At 38.5% G+C, this 20,641-nt stretch overlaps 2 protein-coding genes across 2 annotated transcripts in view; both read left to right on the forward strand.

Annotated features, from left to right (window-relative positions):
* The window catches only part of LOC126759524 (integrin beta-PS-like), a 201,272-nt gene that overhangs the window by 9,357 nt on the left and 171,274 nt on the right, over positions 1 to 20,641 (forward strand). The window lies entirely within an intron of this gene.
* On the forward strand, positions 11,967 to 12,914 carry LOC126759552 (ficolin-2-like). Its single transcript, XM_050474419.1, has 2 exons — positions 11,967 to 12,658; positions 12,725 to 12,914. The coding sequence occupies exons 1-2, from the start codon at positions 12,003 to 12,005 to the stop codon at positions 12,819 to 12,821; spliced, it is 753 nt and encodes a 250-aa protein (XP_050330376.1). The 5' UTR covers positions 11,967 to 12,002; the 3' UTR covers positions 12,822 to 12,914.

Consider the following 20,641-nt stretch of genomic DNA (forward strand, 5'->3'; position numbering starts at 1 on the left):
ACTTCCGCTTCTAGCCAAAGTTACAATGCTGAACAAAATCTACATAAACAAAATGCAAAAAAGCAAATGAAAGTGCAAAAAATAAAAAAACAAAAAAAAGAAATAAAAAATGGGAAAGAAAATTTATTCGAAAAAAAACGAATTAAAAAAAATGTTGTATGCCACATAACTGCACCGGTTGATGCAAATGCCCGAACAACAATTGCATGTAAAAGTCAGCCGCCAACAGCACAGTATGGCAACCACAAAACAACACTAAAATCCTTAGCCTTGCCTACAAAAGATACAATTCAAGTGGATGGGCACAAGCAAACAGTCAGACAATGCAACAATTGTAATGGCAATTGTGGCGACACAACAGCAATGTCAGTCGTCCGTTAGGTTGTTGCAAGCAGCGGCGCCGTCGTCTAAACGAAGTTGGCCGGCTGGCACTGATCTTTGTGGCGCTTACAATGGCTATTGTAATGGTGTGGCTGTTGTGTTGTTGTTGTCGATGCTGTGCTGGTCGATGGTGACGGCCATGACGATGGCGATGGCAATGATGATGACGATTGCCGCTTCTGTGGCGTTTAATTGTTCGCGCAATGTCCGTTATGGGATTAACATTGTCATTGCTACCAACTGGCAATTAGTTTTGCCTTCCGTTTCATTTCTTTTTCTGTTGCTTTGCTTAACTTTCGCTTATTTCAGTCCTCCTGTTAGAAATGATAGTCGGTGGACCTGTATCATTTTGTTGTTTTTTTTTCTTCAATGCAGTTACTTCTTGTACCGTTTTTCAAATATGTTGGGTATATTGCCATTCTAGGGAATATGTCGTTTGAATTTGAAATTATGTTTGAAAATATCGAAACACGTTTCTGCCTACTCTACTTTCTCGCTGTTCTGTGTACTACGTGGACTCTTTAATGACCTTTACCCTGCTTAGAATTTATTAGTAATTATAGCAGGAAACAGCATTCTCGGGATACATTTTTTGATACTCTGCTCTGATAGGAACTGTATTCCAATGAGGGTGTTCTGTCTGAAGGGACAAAGACTGGTCTATAAGGTGGATGAGCAAAATTTTCCAGTCGTTGTTTTCAAATAGTTTTTAGCAGTTTTTATAACCTGAAACCGAGCGTTTACGTGATAGAAAACTATTGACTCGTGTCGTTTCCGGCTTTTTTCACTTTAGAATTTGATGAATTGTTGTAGGTAGCGTTTCTCATTATTAGTTTGACCCGATTTTAGCAGTTCATAATACAGCATGCCCTTCGAATCCCACCAAATATCGATTATTAACTTAGCGTCCTTTATTCAACCCTTGCAAAATCACCTATTTTTTGCGTTTAGAGTTGTCCTAAACGTTTTCAAACCACCAATGGCACGTTTATGGCTCAGTAATGAAGAAGAGTTCCGCGGAAAAATTCTTTTTCAAGCAAAAACTTTGATATAAATGAATTAAATATGCTGAAAGACGCAAACAATAGAGTAATAATCAAGATACGCCATCTCTTAGCGAACCGGACTAATAAAGTTACAAGATCCAATATCTTATCATCAAACAAACAGTATGTCGATTGGCTCTCTTATCACGCGTTTTTTTCGTCATGATTTAATACCACCAACAATGTCAGGGTTAATATCTGGTTGCGGTTGTTAATTACTTCGGACTGAGTAGGTCATTTATAGGCGACTTTTAATGCCTCTCGGCTTTAATTTATGTCTCCAGCTGCTTTTAAACGTTTTTAAATGGCTTGAGTGGTTCCCAAAGATCCTGCGAGCTCTTCTTGTGTCTGGAAACAATCTTCCTCGAATAATGCTTCCAGTTCCTCATCTTTAAGCTTTTTTGACCGCCTAGAATATTCTTCGTTTTTCAACCCAAAATCACCTATTTTAAAACGCAAACCACCTTTGATAGAACCTTCTTTTTCAAATGGATATATGATTGATTAAATATGCCATGGAAAAATTGGATACGCATCATTGTGGGACGAATCTCATGTATCTTTTCCAAGATTTCGCGGGGTTAATATCTGGTCAGTTGTTGATTTTCCAGGCCTAAAGCCACACTGATAAGCTCAAGTCAGGTTGTTGACGGTGGGCTTTAATCTTTCACACTGTACGCTCGATAGAACCTTATATGTTCCCATGGTAGTTGGCGCATATTGTAGGGTCTCATGTTTTGTGGAACTTAAATTCCAATCGTTGGGCATGTTTTCATTCGACCATATTCTACAAATAAGCTAATGCATGCTCCTTATCAGTTCTTCCATCGGCCACCGCCGTTTTGTTGTTCTTCAGATAGGTAATTGCTATTCGAACTTCGTTCTTGGGTTCGCCATCTTCTGATGTTATGCCTTCACTGCCATTCAGCAGGCTGCAGAAGTGTTCTCTCCATAATTTTAGCATGCTTTGGGCATCAGTCACCAGATCTTCTCTGGGGGTTCTACAAGTGGATACCTCCGATGAAACCTTCTGTTAGTCCCCACATCTTTTCGTAGAATTTTCAAGCAATACCCCTCTCGGCCAGCTTATCAAGCTCTTCAAACTCATGCATTTCGACCTTTCTCTTTTTTTGTCTGCAAATGCGTCTCGCTTCCCTCTTCAGCTCCTGGTATCATCATCGGTGTTGTGGTCGATTATAACGGTGCGAGTTAGGCAGTCTGTTTTCTCTCCACTTCGACACGGCTTTCCTCATCGTACAAGCTTTTGTCTTTTCCGAAAACCAATGGTTTCGTTTGCAGCTGTATGTAAGAAGCTTGAAATGCTGTCCCACAGCTCCCTTATATCAAAAGAGGGGTCTCTCGTCCGAGGCTGTTGTTTAGTTGTTACTGGGGGCGTTTTTTACTTTTTAGGAATGGTTCGCCTTCTCACTTTATCACGCTTTCAAAATGATATTCTTTGGCTACCCAGAGGATACTTGGTCTAAGAGCGGAAGTAGTGAGCTGCTTGAGCGATATGTAAAAGAATCGTTTCTGGCAACAAATGAACGGCGATCAGAGCACTTTCTTTACTTGCGTGAACATGACTCCATCCTTTTGCCGGAAAATCGTTCTTTATTAGTAGCTGGTAAGAGCTATCATTTGGGAAATATGTAAGGTAAACGTAACAAAAATTGTTAATGATTATGAAATGTAATTTTTTGTTCGCCTTGAGGTGTTATATTTCCTAATACTCGTATACTAATTTATCAAACCGCTTTTGGAACGTAATGACTACACGGTGGATTTCAAAACTGATGTATGGTAGTATTCGATATCGATGCTGGTTTTGTAATCTACGAAATCATTAGTTATTTGAAGATATGATGGATAATCTACTTTGCCAACTAGAATCATCAGTAAAATATCAATTAATTATGAGGTTAGCTCCGTCGGTCATATTTTAGAAACGAAACAGAACGTTATTCCCGCAAGGCATGGTCGATCGTCAATATATTTGCTGTTATCACTCTCCATCCCTCTCCTCATAACCTAATCCCAAGCAAAAATAGCTTAATTGCAGTACTTTGCTTGCAACAAAACCGCTAATGCTTGCATCGGTTGCAAGTTAAATTATGAAATCACAAAGAAACGTAAGATACCGAAGAATCGCGCGCTCCTTTAAAAGTCTTATGGGATTTTTGACTTTTTCATTGTCTGCACAACACTTTCCTGAGTGCTTAGCGAAATCTAAATAGACAGGTGGGAAATGTAAACAAGATGGAGGCGCATGCACACCCCTAAAAACACACCGCCATAAAAGCTATTAAAGCACATACGCCACTAGCTAAGACAGCACAATATTTCACGCGGTGGTTTAAGCTAAGTTGTTGCTGTGGCTGAGGCTGAGGCGCCTAGAGAACCAGAAAGGAGCTTATGCATGTAGCTTAAGGCGACACGGCAAGCAATCCGCGATTTGTTGGTGAGCAAACCACTTTACCTTGTGACAATGCGCAAGAAGGTGCTAACAAAAACAACAAACCTTTCGTTTTTTGTTTGCTTTTTCTTGTAAGCACTAACGTATATTATATTTGTTGTTGTAGTGCCTTTTTTAATCACAATAGGAAGCAAAGTACTTTTATTAGATTATTGCATTTCCCTGCTACCACCAACGACGATACAAATACACCAAGATGAAAGAAAAGACAAACAACACCAGCTACTGCCAGCTTTAAATGCGTCACTTTTTCCGGATCAAGCAATGCAAACATGACTTCGGTTGCTTTTTTGCACCCTCAACTTTACTCCTTTTGGTGTAAAATATAATTCCGCATGGTTGTTGTTTGTGTCAACCGTTGTGACATATTTGTTGATGCATAAAATTTTCCAAGCTGTAAAAAATTTCGAATAAAAATGAAATTATCATATCGCCAGCAGACACTCGCAAAATATTCAAGCGTTGCGTGCGCCAGCGTCCTCAGACTTCAGTATATAAACTATATAAGAGTGTATACTATATATATACAAGTATAAAAATATGTATAAAAATATATACGCATTTCGCTTGGAGTGCGTTTGGCATGTTAAAGATTAGAATTTTTTGTTGCACATAAAATATGAAGTGCAAATGGATGAAATAAAGAAGTGGAGCTTCTTGCACATTTTATGTAAATATTTTGTTTTTACAGTTCGAAAAAACGAGTTAAAAACTCAGTATGCATGAGTATATTTAGTGAGTGACTTGCATGTAACGGTAGTAAGCACATTTGTAACTCTTTGCAATTCAAGATATACTTTCGAAACACCCCAATTGTGTAAGGCTACTGGATTTGAAAAGCATTTCTTAAAGTATTTGGCAGCGCTGCTCATATTTGCGAAAGAATGCGAAGAGTGGAAGTAACGAAAGGGAAAAAATAACAAAACAGGTTTTTGTTTAGTAGATTTGAATTAATTTGCACACTCGTCATGAAAGTAAAAGTTGATCCATATCGAGGTTCCCTACTTTTTTTTACAGAAACAATACAGAAACTTCAAATTTATTCATTCATTGTCCAATTTTCGATGACACGTTCGAATATTTCAACTGGTAAATGGCGTATGACATCTAAATGTTTTGCTCAAAGGCCTGAATCAAAGTGCGATTATCCGTATAGACTTCAGACTTTACATATCCCCACAGGAAAAAGTCTAATGGTGTGATATCACACGATCTTGGTGGTCAATCGACCGGCGCAAAAAAATGAAATATACTCCTGGACCAATACAAGCATGCCATCGCTTAATCTAATTTTCATACACTTTTCATAAGCCTCGGAGAGGATTAGAGAGTTTGTGATCCTTTGCTATCACTCTAATGAAAAATGACGATTTCCGAACACTGAACTGAATGATGTGCCTGAACAACACGTTCGCAACATTTTCAATGGCTCCGCCATTCCGGTTGAGAATATTTGAAACACAAAATTTCTAAACTCGTTGTGATATATTTGTCATGGAAATAATCACCAACAATTTCTTTATCTTCGTAAACAAACAGGTGCTTGCTTCAAAACTCGAAAAATATTTGAGGCAACTTAACTTGAGCAGTAAACTGATTCTAACATTTCTGTATACTACACTGTTAAAATCCATGAATCGTTCCGGTATAAATTCATGATGCACTAAACCACGGATATCGAAAAAGAAATAATCATCCTCTTGATTTCTAAGCGGCTTCGGCGAGTTTTTTTTTTGGTTTTGGCACGTTTTTTTGGTTTCGGCTCGTTTTTGTCCCCTCCATTTAGATGATTCTTAACTTCGTTGCATGTAAACTAATAATCTCATGTCTAATTGGCAGTTATAAACGGTACTCTTTTTGGAAAAAATGAAGATTTATCGCGACGAGTCCAGCAAGTACACGTTTCATACCCAAAATATCCATCAAAATCATTAGAACAGACTCGTTTGGCATCTCTCTAACACTTGCCTGCCTATGTCAAGCACCATATCTTTCCCTCTGTTATATTTTCATCAGTTGAAGAGATCGAAGGTTGTCCAGAACGAGGCATGTCTTTTTTTCTTTAACGATCTCTCGGCCGTCTCTGAAGGCTTTATACTACTCGTATGTTTGTGTTTTTGATAAAACTAAATCACCATAAGCCTTTTCCAACATTCGCATCGATTCTTCACCCGAAATTTAGTTAGAAATAAAAAATTTGAGACAAATTCTTTGTTCGATATTTTTATCCATTGTAAAAATCGCAACGCACTACCGAGGTGTACCGACTTAAGCAGCTGCTGTAAACAAACTGGTGACAGATTGCGCTCATATTCAGCATAGTAATTAGAGACCGTCCTACCAACTTAGCAAAATAAATTTTTTGAAATATAATTTACCCGGGGAATTCAATTACAATTTCCTTTTTGGTCCCAATGTATATACTTACTGATACTCATTCGTAACGAGAACTTACAAAAACTTTTGTTATTGCCTAAAAATGTATCTATGACCTCATTAAAGGCAATCCACTCTTCTCTTTGTGGATCAGCCATAAGCCATCGAATTTAAGATCCTAGGAAAATACCTTCCTTACACTTTGGCTCCAAGTGACCTAGAAACTTTGGCACTAAGTATTTAGAGCAATTTTCATTTCTTTGAAGTGACTAGCTATACAAATAGTTAGTGCTGGTAGATGAATTTTGTGAGAAGGCATCAAAGTTTCATTTCATTTTAAGCGGCCTTTGATGCCGACACTTTTTGTTCCAGTGATTTGCTTGGTCTCTACGATCTCATAAACAAAAAAAGCAAAGGAATTTGGTAAGCCTAGATTGTTATCCGGAAAAATTTACAATATTTCTTGCCAACCGTGGTCTTTATTCATATTTAATTTTGCAAAACACTAGTTCCAAGTTCTTATAGGTTTCGTTGAAGTGTATGGAATGATCGACAGGAATGGAAGCATAGAAACCGTCATTGTTTAGCAGAACTGCTATAAGATTTATTTTTGAAGATTCAATCAAAATCTGCCACTGTGTTGGGTCGTGTGGGATCATAAATTCATCTATTGATTCTTCAATAATTTGACAATAAACTAACTAGTCCTCTTTTGCAAAGTAGGAAGTGAACTGCTTCTTACTATATCTGAAGGAAGAGGAAAACTTTCCTTATAAAAGTTATTTCCTGCTTTTGAGCCTTGATCAAAGCAAATGCTCTTCGCGTTTCGGCAAGATTTAAATCTTTACTAAATCATTGAGCTCACCGTGGAAAACAATTTTAGACCTTTGTCGTTTTCATATATAAACCTTGACTTGTCATCGGATTCAGTTACATCTTCGTTAGAACCTGGAATATCTTCCAAGGTAACACTGGTCTTGGTATTTCGGTTTCATGAGGTATAGGGCGATTAGCTGATTCCAGGTATGAAATTGGCTGTTTTCGTTTTGAATTACCACAATTTTTTGTACCGCGCCACTTTCAACATTATTGGATTTTTTAATTTACCTCACACAGAACGTTCTTTAGTTAAAAAGTAATGAAAGTTATAGCCTGTATACACTTAAAAACAGTAACCACAATAAAATTTTAACAATTTATTTATGACTTCAAGCAAACCCAAAAACCATCTCGTGTTTAATAAAATTTTTCAGAATTTTTTTTGTGGACCTGTGCAATTTTTAGGCTACAAAGAGCTCAACATACAACTCGTTTAAGGTGCTAATCAAGTATTTACGATTATAACAATATTAGCGCCTCATTCAAATACCCTCTTACCACCATAATTTGTTCCAGACATGACGTCACTCCAAATACATCAACAACAATCAACAACATAAACAACAGCGCCACAACACAAAAAAGTATTTAACAATACAAAATAAGGAGCAACACCTAAAGTTAATAACCGAAAGTTGTCAAAAAAACTAATTTCAATTCCCCCTCGAGCACTTTATCCTCTGCAGTATGTAGTAAGTGGTCTTAGCTTCCGGTTGGGGTTTTTTTGTGCTTTGGTCGCAGTCGTTTGTCTGCCGATAAAGTGTCGAAATGCCCGCACTTACAAATGACTTAATGACTTCATAATTGAATAATGGCATGAACCGACTCTGTGACCCTACAAATATGCCCAAGTCGCTCGGTCGCTCATTCATTATGTCCTCCACTCTTACTTTCGCCGCCTCATACTGTTTCGACTTGCCCGAATTTTCATACCAACTTACTTATTTACGCAATTCAAGCGAATCATTCCAATAAAATCAACATTAAAATTGAAATTCGCCAGTGGTGAATTTCAACAGTTGCGTGTGAAAGAAGTCGAGAATGAAAACACCACCGCCAACAAGGACAGCAGCCAGCACAGCGTGCAATTATATGCGCTGCATGAAGTACTTGTTAAGTACGACGAATTATTACCAATAGTAAAGGCGACCGTAATGACACAAAAAACACACACACATACATATGTATAATGAACGAAAGTGTCGTCGTCCAGCTGGAGGGCCAGCAAGTCGGCCCTTGCGGCATTGGCTTCAGCAATCATTGCTTGTGTGTGGGGTAGAGCAGTAGTGCCCCATGGGGCAAATTATTACAGTTGTTGTCGTACAAATGTTGCTGTACGACAATAAAAGCAACAACAAGAGCGAAATAGTGACTTGAGCAACAACAACATTCGCATTAAATTTGTGTGCCATCGCTTGGCATTTAACAACTGAGGGATAAAGGGCCGCGGTCGCTGGCAAAGTACGCTTTTGCCATTTAAAGGGTGTTAAAAGGTCGTGAACACCCATGACTTTCGTCCTATGTTGGCGTTTAATGAACGTTTTCGCTGCTCGTTGATAGGCTCGGCTGTCGTGCCGCTTTCGATATTAATGTGCCATCAAGGCAGCGAAGGAGGCGATGAAAACACAAATGATTGTGACCATAAATCAGGCACCGTTGACATGCGCCACATCAGCCGACGTTGTGTTAGCGAAGATGTGTGGTCTGAAAAGTATACCCGTATATCGGCTTTAAATGATGTCTCCTGTGAAAGCAGCTGATGTTTAAAAGTGTTATAAATTTACAATTTTCCGCGGCTGATTTTTCTCAAGTGCTCTTTAAACGTTTATTGCTGATTACACTTCGTTAATGCAATTGTAAATTATTTTTCCCTAGGACGCCTTTAGTAACCTGTACTTCGGGTAGGTTTAAGTCGTATCCGCGATGGACACCAGCAAAGATAAAATATTGGTAGTACTCGTATCCGACGTCACTTTGTAGATTGTTCAGAAGCTAAACATTGCACAGAAAACTGTTAGGAACGGCGAAACGGTGGCCAAGCCAGTTTTGTCAGGCAGGCATGTTTTGTCTTATCTTTGGTAGTCTTGCCAGGGAATCAACTACTATGAGCTGCTTCTCTACTTAAAATTTTAGCTGGAATCTGTATCCATCTACGTGGACAGAGATCACATCAACTCCATCGCGCCCAGCAAGCTCCTGGAATTGTTCAGAGTGCTGGACCTTTGTGACCATATGTTTTATAGGAGAGAGCGCAATAGACCATAGGTCGCAGTGTAAAATCTCAATTATTTTCTATCTAACAGGAACATGTTCTGGGAGAGATTGTGTCCCCCAGAAAGAGCTTTTAAAAATCAACTGCTTTTTTGCCAATGGGGAAAAGGGTAAAATTACCTTCGAAATGGCAACTGACATTTGGGGTTGCTTTCCAATTTTGTAGGCCAAGCTTCTTTATGCCTTTTTCGAGTTTGTAAATCTATTATGATCGCGGTCTTCCCGTTGCTTTAATGGTGAACACAATATTCAATATACAATTTTCCTCTGCGCTCTCTTGTTGTTCATTATCGCTACATTTAACCTTTTTGTTGTTGTAACGAGTATTTAATCCCCGTAAGGATAATAAGGATTAGATAAGTTGTCGTCGACGTCATCAAACGGTGGGCACAGGAAATGTGCTGTTTCGACGGAGTCGGAGTGAGTAGGGTTAGCAGGGCATGCAAAGAGGTGACCAGTGTCATGCGGGGACTCATTGCTCGCTTGACATATGTCAGATATGTCAGGGTCTATTCTAGATAAGTAGGAGTTTAACCTGCTACACTATCCAGAACGAAGCTGTGCAAGGGTCACTCTCATTTCCCGCGGCAACTAGAGCTCTTCGTCTGCGATGGATGGTGGTTTGACTCCAAGTACACCTTTCACTGAGGGGGAGTCGGTGAAGGTGTTGATGGCTCCACTCTGAAAGGCGGTCAGTGCTTGCCGGAAGTTAGTTGCGTCCGAAGTCTGTTGAAAAGTTCAGTGTTATGATAAGTTTGAGCCTCCTCGTCTGCTTCCTCGTCCATATTTTTTCCACTGTATCAAGTGGTATGTCATGAATAATGTTCTATGTATATTAACGTTTAAAGCTTGAAGAGAGTTAAAGAACAATGATTTCAAATAACCCTACAAGCAGTAGTCCAATTTTGTTAAATCGAAACTTTTTGAAACTTCTTGGAGGCCACACAGTGTCACAATTTCTTGAAATAATCGAATCTCCAAATTCGGTTGTTGCACGTGCTGTGTGGCACATACTAGTCCCGTCTTGTAGCAACCAGATGTTGTAAAGGTCAATCTATACCACTCTTCATTGACAGTAACGGCGTCACCAGCTGACGATTTCACCAGACCAAAACTTCATTGACATAACTTCCGGATTTAGGTGCATAGAGAGATTCATACACACATTTTTTTCGATTGTAAACCAGCCATTTTTCTTAGATTTTGTTTAGTATAAAACATTAACAATGATTTATTAAAAGTTTGCGCTACTGCTCGAGTGTTGTGAACTAGAGATATCTATAAGTTGAACCGATGAATATCTATCTATCCTCTATTCCGAACCGTTTTATACCTTATATGGTATAATACTAAGAAGCTTTTGTAGGTAGGCGCAATAATCTTCGTTAAATAATCGTTAACTAAGGTTGGGCGTGAGATACGAATATCGCAGGAAGTTCAGCGAGCTTACAAAAGATAAAAACAGGTAGAACCCACCGTTTACCTGTCTGTTATTTCCTTGTATTTAAGTGCTATTCTTTCGTGTTAAAATTACTTTGGCGGAAAATATTTCGATATTTTAAGTTTCGAGTTTAAATATCTATCCGTAATTTCGTTAGATTTTCTGAACATTTAAATGTGTAAGTCCTTAAGCTTTCAGTCGTTCGCGACTACTGATCGCATCATCGTTTGATTGTCGTTTCGTGGTGTTGAATACATAAAAAACAGTTCCCATCTTAAAGAGGTCATCCAACAGTACTTTCGATTCGATATCCGTTACTGGACGACAGCCAGTGTATTTAATTGTCAATAAAATGCTCAATAGAGCGATCTCTAATCGCAAGCGTAGATTCAACATTATTGTGTTGTTGCTTCGTTGACTCTTTAATTACGCTTATAAGTGCATGGTTTACTCCAAAGACTGTTACACTTGGTTTTTCCTCAGAATAAGGTTTGAGACAGTCCCAATTCATTCTTGAGAATGGCTTGGAATCGACAAATTGCGGTGCTCAGCAACAAATGTACGTTCGGAATTTTGAACAATTCGACGAATAACGAGCACAAGTGAACGATTGTTACGTCCATAAAATGACAAAAGCGCAAGAAAAGTTGCAATTGGAGAACGATTATTTTGATAATAAAATTGAATACTTTGTAAACATTGTTCTTGTGATGAATACCCGGTACCCCTTTCTTATCTGTTATCGTTATTATAATTACTTACAAAAGCATTAAGCAATATAAGTAAAATATGGTATATCGCCCTTGCGATAATTTTTGATTATTATTAAGTTTATAAATAAACATGCTTTAAATTGTCTTCAAAGTTTCTGAACGGTCTTAAATGACTGATAACCGAGTCTCAATTAATTACTTCCGCAGAAGATGCGATTTTGAATCGTAAAATTATTGATAATAAACAACTGGAGAGAGCGTGAGAGCAAATAAGCGCTCAAAAAATCACCGAGTTCTATTGAAACTTATCTAAGCAGTGATAAGATAGTGAAATTTACAACGCTTCCCATAAACGAAACCTCATATCAATATAAACACCTTCTAATAACATTTACAAACCAGTTAGCTGTCAAAAGTTCGCAATGGCTTATTTACTTTTAACCGCTTTGGCAATTTTCGCCACTTTCTACTTGGCACAAACAGCTGAGGATGTCACCGATGCTCCTCTCATCAAGAGTAGACTGTCTAACAGTTTGTCTTATTCACCCAACTACCCGAGTAGTTGCGCGGAGGCGCTGACTGGCTCAGCACAGAGTGGCATTTATCAATTATATTTACCCGAGTGGCTGGCACGCCCATTCTACGTGTATTGCTTGAAAGATCCTAACGGTGGTGATGCCTGGACGGTGATCCAACGGCGGCAGAGCGAGCTGGTGGAGTTCTATCGCAATTGGCATGATTATCAGACCGGTTTTGGTAATTTAGATGGCAATTTCTTTATCGGCTTGAATAAGTTGCATGCATTGACACAAGTGCGACTACAAGAATTATGGATTGAATTGATGGACTATACGGGCACTACAGTCTATGCGAAATACGAAAGCTTTGCTGTGGGCAATGAAGAGGAGAAGTATGCCCTGAACATGCTTGGGAAATTTTCAGGTACAGCTGGCGAGTCATTAAAGGGCTTTCATGATGGTCAAAAGTTTAGCACCTATGATCAGGATAACGATGAGTATAAGGACAATTGTGCGGAGATTTGGAAGGGGGCTTGGTGGTACAAGGATTGCTGGTGGAGGTAGGCGTTAAATTAAATATATATTATTATGATTTAATCAGTGGTTCCTAATCATACAAATTACAGTAATTTAAACGGCAAGTACAACAATACGCTATTCTGGAATGGACGTTATCCAAATGCCATGAAGTATACGCTATTAGCGATAAGACCGAGGAAGTAAACTTGTATTGAAACAAGTGGATTTTGTTATGGAAAGTTCAGAAACTTGTTATAATTGTTCATATAAAAATATATAATTTTTGATAATGAAGAATTATTGGGACAATTTTAATTCACTAATTTTTCACGCGCTTACGATTCGGTACGTCGGCACCTTTTCGAGAAACCACAGGACCGAATGAATGTTTAATGAAATCGGAGCTCTCATGTCGAACTATTTGTGTTAAGCTATAGTTGTCATCATTGTTTTTAACATTTGGTCCATCTAATGTTGTGGTTGTTGTTGTAAAAAAAAAAACATTTCGCAATTCTGAGTTCTTGCACGGCAAAAAAACGGAATCCATTTCGTTTACTAGATAGTATAGACTGTCGTGAGAACTACTTTCTTTTATTGTAGGTAACGCGACTTAAAGTTGTCTCAAGTGACACAATGGAAAATACTCGCATGATGGATGAGAAAATGAAGATTCTAAAGTATTAGTGTATTATATTTTGAAGTCTGATATAAATTAAAAGCCGTTAGGTTTGAAGCACTGTAGACTAGGATTGCTTTTTAGCAAATTCAGTAGAATAACCTTGATATCGTTTCGTTCGACGTGAGGGAACTTTCTTATCGTAGCAAACAAAACAGAACTACTGTATAAAGTTAGATCAGAAGTAGTCACGCTAGAATAGAATACAAATTAGATGAAGTAAGCACCGCGACCTAGGGTCTATAGTGCGCTCTTTTTCATCACAAGTTTTCCCAAAATCCTAGCACTCTGAGGAATTCCAGGAATTTGCTGAACGCTATTAAATTGATGTGATCCCTATCCATATAACTGAATCCAAGAGTTTTGATTGCTATGCAATCTAGAACCAGATGTTCTGGAGTTTTCGGTCCCATGTCGCAAAACCGCCAGTTTACACAAGGAGCCATGCCCAAGTTGCACAGGAGTTTCTTGAGCCTGTGACTTGAGACTTTGTCTCGGGTGATGGTGATCATATCTTTAAACCTTGGTAGGTTGTAACCTCCCAATAGCAGCTTAGCATGGCACATATAGCAGCTACTATCTTTCTCTACCCATTCTCTCTTTCGTGCGGAGCAGCTCCTTTAATGTGTAGGACCCCATCGTAATACATGGCTCTGGCTTCATCTTGTTAGCTCGTTGTCACTTACGCCGCCTCCGGAACCCAGATCAGGTGTAAGCGATTGCAAACTGATAGGTGATTCAACCTTCTTATACTTATCCGCTTGACTATCGCTGAGTATAATGATATCATAACTCTTAGTAAACATCTGCTTAAAAAATGTTCGGAAAACATCCAATGGATATATAAAGTTTGGTATAAGGTTCTGCAATGACTGCTCCAATGCCCTCTGGTGTCTTCGAGCAATCAATGTACCACTGAATAGTGCGGACCCTCAGCGGTAGGTCAAGTGTAATAAGTCCCTTGTTGCCGAGAGTAACTTTAAACTTCTTTGTGAACCTTACACTCTTCGTAACGCCGTCTCTGGGAAGAAGGGCCAGTAGTTTATCCTCCCCTAGGACCTTCATTTGTTGAGACGAAATAAATTATCCTCCATTTTCTATACACCTCTGCTGTCATGAGCAACATGTTATGCTTAGCTGTTCTCCAGAGGAGCAGACGCATGCAAGTCTTTGCAGCTTCGAAAGTTGAAGACCTACCGAAGTTTGCGTTACGTTACAAGTCACGCTAACCTTTAGAACCAAAAACAAATTACGGGTTTCAGTTCTGGTTTCAACAGCAATGTATTAAGAACTGTTTCAGACTTTCACTGCCATCGTTACATGGAATTTGGTGAAGTAAATTTATTTCACCGCTTTGTCTAAGCGATCCTCTGAATCTTCGCAACCATATCTTCTGACTTTATTTCCATTCCATTATTCTAAAATATTTTTGCTATATTGCTAATACAAATCTTACTGAAAATTAGTCAATTTTAGTTTTTTTATTCTGTCATTGCAAATCAATCATATTGGCTTCTAACAACTTCACTTTACTAACTGAGATGAAGCGGCTACTTTGGTTCCCTAGTATTGTATATCCATGAATTGCTCTTAAATCCAATAATTGTATTTGCATACAAAAAACTACTCTTCAACTCTCACCACTCACTTTGCCAATTACTCCAACCTATGCCACCATTATGGCACACTTTGAAGATGAAAGACAAACAGGAATGTCGAGTGATAAAATGTTTCCATTTGAGAGGAATCATCAACAATATAACAGCTGGTTCACAATTGCCGTTGAAAAAATAGTACGCCAGCTAGTCAAGTTTATTTAACCCGCTGCCACAATTGACATTGTCGAGGGGGAAATAAATTAAAAGAGTGACAATCGACAGGACTTGGTGAACTGGTAAGCTTTGCCAACACAGCTTGGTCATTCCACATATCACCGCCACCACTGGTATATATTCCCATTTATACATATGTATATATATACATATATATATGGTATACATGTATACTCTACATATAGAAAGTATATGTAAAAAATCATATACAAATGTTCATTAGCTTCAGCCACAGGTGCGCGTGAGGTTTGCGTCTATTTCTATCATTTAAATCTATAAATGTACATACATACATTCTGATATGTAGTCGGTTGTATGAATAAATGAATGGCCGTTACAAAGCACTTGACAATCTAAGAGCTTTTGCTTTGTGCTTTGAAATACATACGAACATGTATGTGCATACTATGTATATTTATTTATGACACTGCAGTGGGAAAAAGTAGAATGAATTTCATAAACCCAACGCAACTTTTTAATAAATTGTATTAAATTATGCACTATTCATCGTAAGTGTTCATATACACTTCCAAGTCAGAAAATATGCATTTTGTTTTGTTGAAAATATCTCTTCCAAAAAAATTATTTCATTGTGAAAAAGATTTCACTTCAGAGTGGCCTAAAAATTATTATGATGCATTTTATTCCTTCCATCATTACTTGAAAATTATCTATGTATATATGTATATAAAGGGTGATCCCTTTCAATGTTCCTTACTTTTTATTAAAGAATAAACACAGAAACTTCAAATATTACGGGGAATGTTTATTATCATTCGAAAGAACATCCTTTGACATTTACTTTTTGAATATTATCTCTTTCAAATATGTGCCGCAACTATGTCTCAAATCGATTGATCTTGATGGGCAATCGACCTTCCCAAAACGCGAAATTATCTGCTCACCGAAATGTTCTCTCAATAAATCCATTGATTGATGCGATGTGTGTGCAAATGTCGCTGAGGTCACGAACTTCAATTTCAGGCATCAAATAGTCTGTTATCTTGACGCGATAACGGTCAACGCCACGCAACGGTTTTTTCTGAATGAAATTGCAGCTCTGGAATTTCTTGAGTTTGCTCTTTGTCCCAAATGCGGCAATTTTGCTTGTTTACGTACCCATTGAGCCAGAACGAAATTTGTCCCAAAAACGTCGGATCTTCTTGGAACTTTTCAAGAGCCCATAGAGCAAAGCGATGTCGCTTGGGAAGGTCAGTGGCTTCAGTTCTTGGTCAAGCTATATTTCGTACGCTTTCAATTTAAGGTCTCGACATAAAATTCGCCAAGTCCATCCATACGATCCAGTCCGAACGGCGCCAAATCGACTTTCCACGGTCTTCAAGTACACTCTCAGCTACGGCTACTATATTTTCTTCACTGCGTGTTGGACCTGGTCTGTTCAGTCGAATATTATCCAATAGTGGATGGTGGGTCTCATAATGGGTGATGAGGTTGCGAATAGTACGCTGAGTAGGTCGATTATGTTGACCAAAAGTGAATTTTCGTAATAAAGTTGAACGATTTCTAAACGTTGTTCGGACGTTAGTCTTCCCATGATGAAATTGAAAACCATAATGTACAAAAATAACATGACAGCCTGACACGTCTCACTCGTTATCTATCAAAAAATGATATTGAAAAAAGTACCTTTACTTGAATCACACGTTAATTCCTTAAAAGGTTAGGCCAGCCTGTGGCACTTCAAAAGGGATTTAACTTTAACAATTTGTACCAAAGTTAAAGCTGACTGCCCGCATGCTGCGGATTGAACAGAAACACATTTTGACACTATTTTACCACAATAATCATGTTTTTAAGACTCTAAAGTGTACTTTGACTAAAAAATATACTTTTTTGAAAATCATAAACTAGACTAAACATTTACGTTTAAATACCCTTGAGCCAACTTTGCACACTGGTTATAAAAACTTACATTTATATTCAAGTGTAGAATCCAACAGATTTGCATTGAAATAGTGAAATCGTGATAGCGTTTTGTTGTTGCTTTCTCCGCGCTTCGTTGCATGCACTAAGGCAATTATAGGGGCGCAACACGGTTGTGGCACAAAAGACAAAGGATGACTTGTGTGGTCACTGAAACATCGGCAAATGTGAAAAATAATCGCGCAAATGTCGGTACACTTATACTGGATATCAAAGTAGATGAATAGGTTAATACAAAGGCACACTAAGCAAATCTCTTCTCCCCTGGACTGTAGTTCAGTCCACTTTAGTTTATTATTTTGTAACCCTTTCATCCTGACATCTTTTGTATCGCTAACTCTTACATCAAGCTTCAACCCAAAAAAATTATTGTAAAAGGGATAGCTATCCTTTGTTGTTGTATTGTATTTCGTTTGCCAATATAGAATGAAATCCACAATATTTCAAGAACTGCTGGAATTGCTTATTAGCAAATTTAGTAAAATCTTTTTGATATGGTTTCGCTTGGCCAGGAGGGAACTTCCAACTTCTTCAAAGAAAATATTTATGCTTACAAACCTACCAACTGTAGTCTTTTTTTAGGATACTACACAAAGAATAAGTCGATTTTTGACAAAACCGCGACTTCTAAAAAAATATTTTTTTGGGGGAAAAATTTGCACTTCAGAGTGTTTAAAAAATTAAAATTATTATCTTCTTCCTTCTATCATTAGCTGAAAGGTTTATATTTAAGGAGGTCGTGTGAAATTTTTAAGTCGGGGACAGACTCTTGCAGCATGAGGCAACTTATGACTTACTCCACTCACGTGTGGTGCGCATTCACGTCGGAAGGTGACACCAGCCAGTGTAAGAATTGCATTTGACTGATGGAACGTTCCGACGTATGACGGTCTGACACACGGAAGGGACTGTGCGAGGAACCAGAAGTTGCTGAGTGGTGCTCATACGAGGATTGGAGCGCGATGAAGGTTGGGGGTCTGATCAGAATGGGAGTCATGCTGCCTATTTGAGCTCCTATGGACCATAAAGATCTTCTGTTGCACACTATGGTGAAGTGGCTGCGCAGTTGCTAGTTGCAGATAGCACAGCCGTATAGGCAAGGTCGCAATAGAGCGTTGGCATCATGGGGCCACGTAACTCGTGGTCCACTCCCGGTGTGTCTTAAGGTCTGAGCAGGTTTTAACATAGCCCCATCCATTGCATGTGTTACACCTAACTGAGTTGTAGTTTAGATGGAGCCTTTTGGCGCACACGCAGCAAAAAAATTCCTTCGGGGCCGGGTTGGACTCAATGCCAGCACGAGTCAGGAGGATACGGAGCAACTCTGCTGCAAGACGTTGTTGTAGTGATATCAATCTTACACTAAAACTTACCGATCTAAATGGCGGTAGATCTCCGAAAATACAGCTCTTGGCCGGATAAAATCCGGGTAAATTTCGGTAATGTAGAACCGGCTGTTGTGCGTATTTTAAGTCGGTCGGTCCAGTCGTTTGGTAGAAACTTTCCTCACCAACTTTGCGACAGCATCTCGAGAATAAAGCATGTAAAGTTTTGGGAGCCGATTTCACTAAGTTCACAAATTTTAAAAATTAGCTAATATCTTTAAAACAACCAGTTTTTGGACGCTTGTCTTGTCAACATTTTTTCATTGACTTTAAGTTAAGATTACCGATCCAGTGGTTTAATAGAATTGGATTATGTCTGACCCAAACCTTCCAAATACTCTTTTATAATTATAGCATTTCAGCAGGTGCTTGGTTTGTCACGAAGAAAGTATATGAGGGTTATGTAATCTAAGTGGCATCTGTGGCTGTCGCCAGAACAATGTAAGAATTTATGGTGTTGGCAAAGACATGCTGTAAAGTCTAGATTAAAAACGGTTACCCAAATTGCTCGGGATAGCTAAGATTGATTCGAATTCTAAACAAGCAAAGTTCGCTTATCTTGTAAGGTTGTCTCAAACGGACGAAGTTTACAGTAAATCTGTGTAGGAAAGGTAACATTTAGCAGTTGAAAGGAATGCAAAGAAATAAAAATTAACAGAGTTTCAACAAGAAAACGACCAAAAAACGATTATATTTTCTGGTGACAATCCTTACTAATTGAAAAAAAATATGCAAATGAAATAAATCAAATTAAATATTTGAAAAAAAATATAAATGATATTGAAATTTTCCATTGCAAACTTTACACCAATGAGAATAATATTCAAATGGACATAAGTATACATACATATGTCTGTATGCAATGTCCTACTTAGTCCATTCATCTGTGAAATCCATTTAATTTCATTTGCATTTAAGGCAATTTCACGCCAAATTCAATGTACCCACCAACCAGTCAACGCCACAAAGGCAATTATTTATGCAGAACATGTAAAATCAATGATCTGCGTTACACCAATAACAACAATAAATAAAGTGAAGCGAAAAAAACACTTGTAAACTAAGCAACACCTCACATCGAGGCATATACAAGTCGTCCGTCGACTGTGAGTAAACTTACAAGTCCATACATAGTCTATAGTCCAAATCTAAGGCTCAGGCATGCATAAATATGTATGAGCGAGATGAAGCCAACAAGTTGCCGAGTCATTCATTCAAAGCATTACAGAGCAATACACATTCAAACAAACAACCATTTTTGCTATGCCCCTGCGGTACGGCGAGTCACTGAGCCATTGCGCCCCAGCAAAATAAAAGGTGATGACGTCTGCTCAATTTGGTTGGCCGATTTATTTATTAGCCTCACTTCAGCCGCACTAAACGTGACGTCGGCGGTGCTCCAGCGGAAAAATCCTCATGTTTACACACATATACGTACATACCCTGCCTGCTGCCACCACGGCTCTGGAGTGCTGTTCAGGATGATGATGGGCACACTGGTCGTCCTGACGCGTGTCCATGTCAGCGCAGTGGCTTCGTGCTGCTAGAAAAAGTGTATGTACATACATATGTCCACGTGGCGGTGGTGATTGGCGTTTTCGTTGACGCTGCCTGTGTAAACGAATACGAAATGTGAGTTGTTATGCAAATATTTACATGACGTGTTGAAAAATGCTGCTAAAAGTCGAAAATCTGAAAATCTCTGCTATTTGCTATTATTGTTAGCCACGGCAGTTTGTGGTGTGGTGCGGCGTGGCCAGTTCGATTCGTCGCTGGCAGGCATTGATGTTGTTGGTGACCTGTGTGGCTTGCCTGCGCTGACTTGACGTGCCGTGAGTTGGCAAATACCATATGTAATGGAAACAAATTCTTTACTATTTACTTTTCTCCCTCCGCTGTAACGTGCTTTATTATACCTTAGAATACAAAATATTGTTCTTTTGGTAGAACATCATTGGATCTAAGGCATATAATTTTCATTGGAATTTAGAAATGTAAGCTGCCGATGTGAATTGAAATGGAAATTTGGAGTGAAAAATGAAAATATTAAGCATACTTATTATGTTGATTGTTCGGTTGTTTAGAATCGGTCTTAAATAATACTCAAATAAGCGTTTGCCGTAAAAACATGGCCGGAATATCGACTCAAGAGGTGTTTTTATAAAGGGTGATTGATTTCAAGGCTCC

Source organism: Bactrocera neohumeralis, chromosome 5 (assembly GCF_024586455.1).
Source record: "Bactrocera neohumeralis isolate Rockhampton chromosome 5, APGP_CSIRO_Bneo_wtdbg2-racon-allhic-juicebox.fasta_v2, whole genome shotgun sequence".
In the NCBI taxonomy this organism is placed as follows: domain Eukaryota; kingdom Metazoa; phylum Arthropoda; class Insecta; order Diptera; family Tephritidae; genus Bactrocera; species Bactrocera neohumeralis.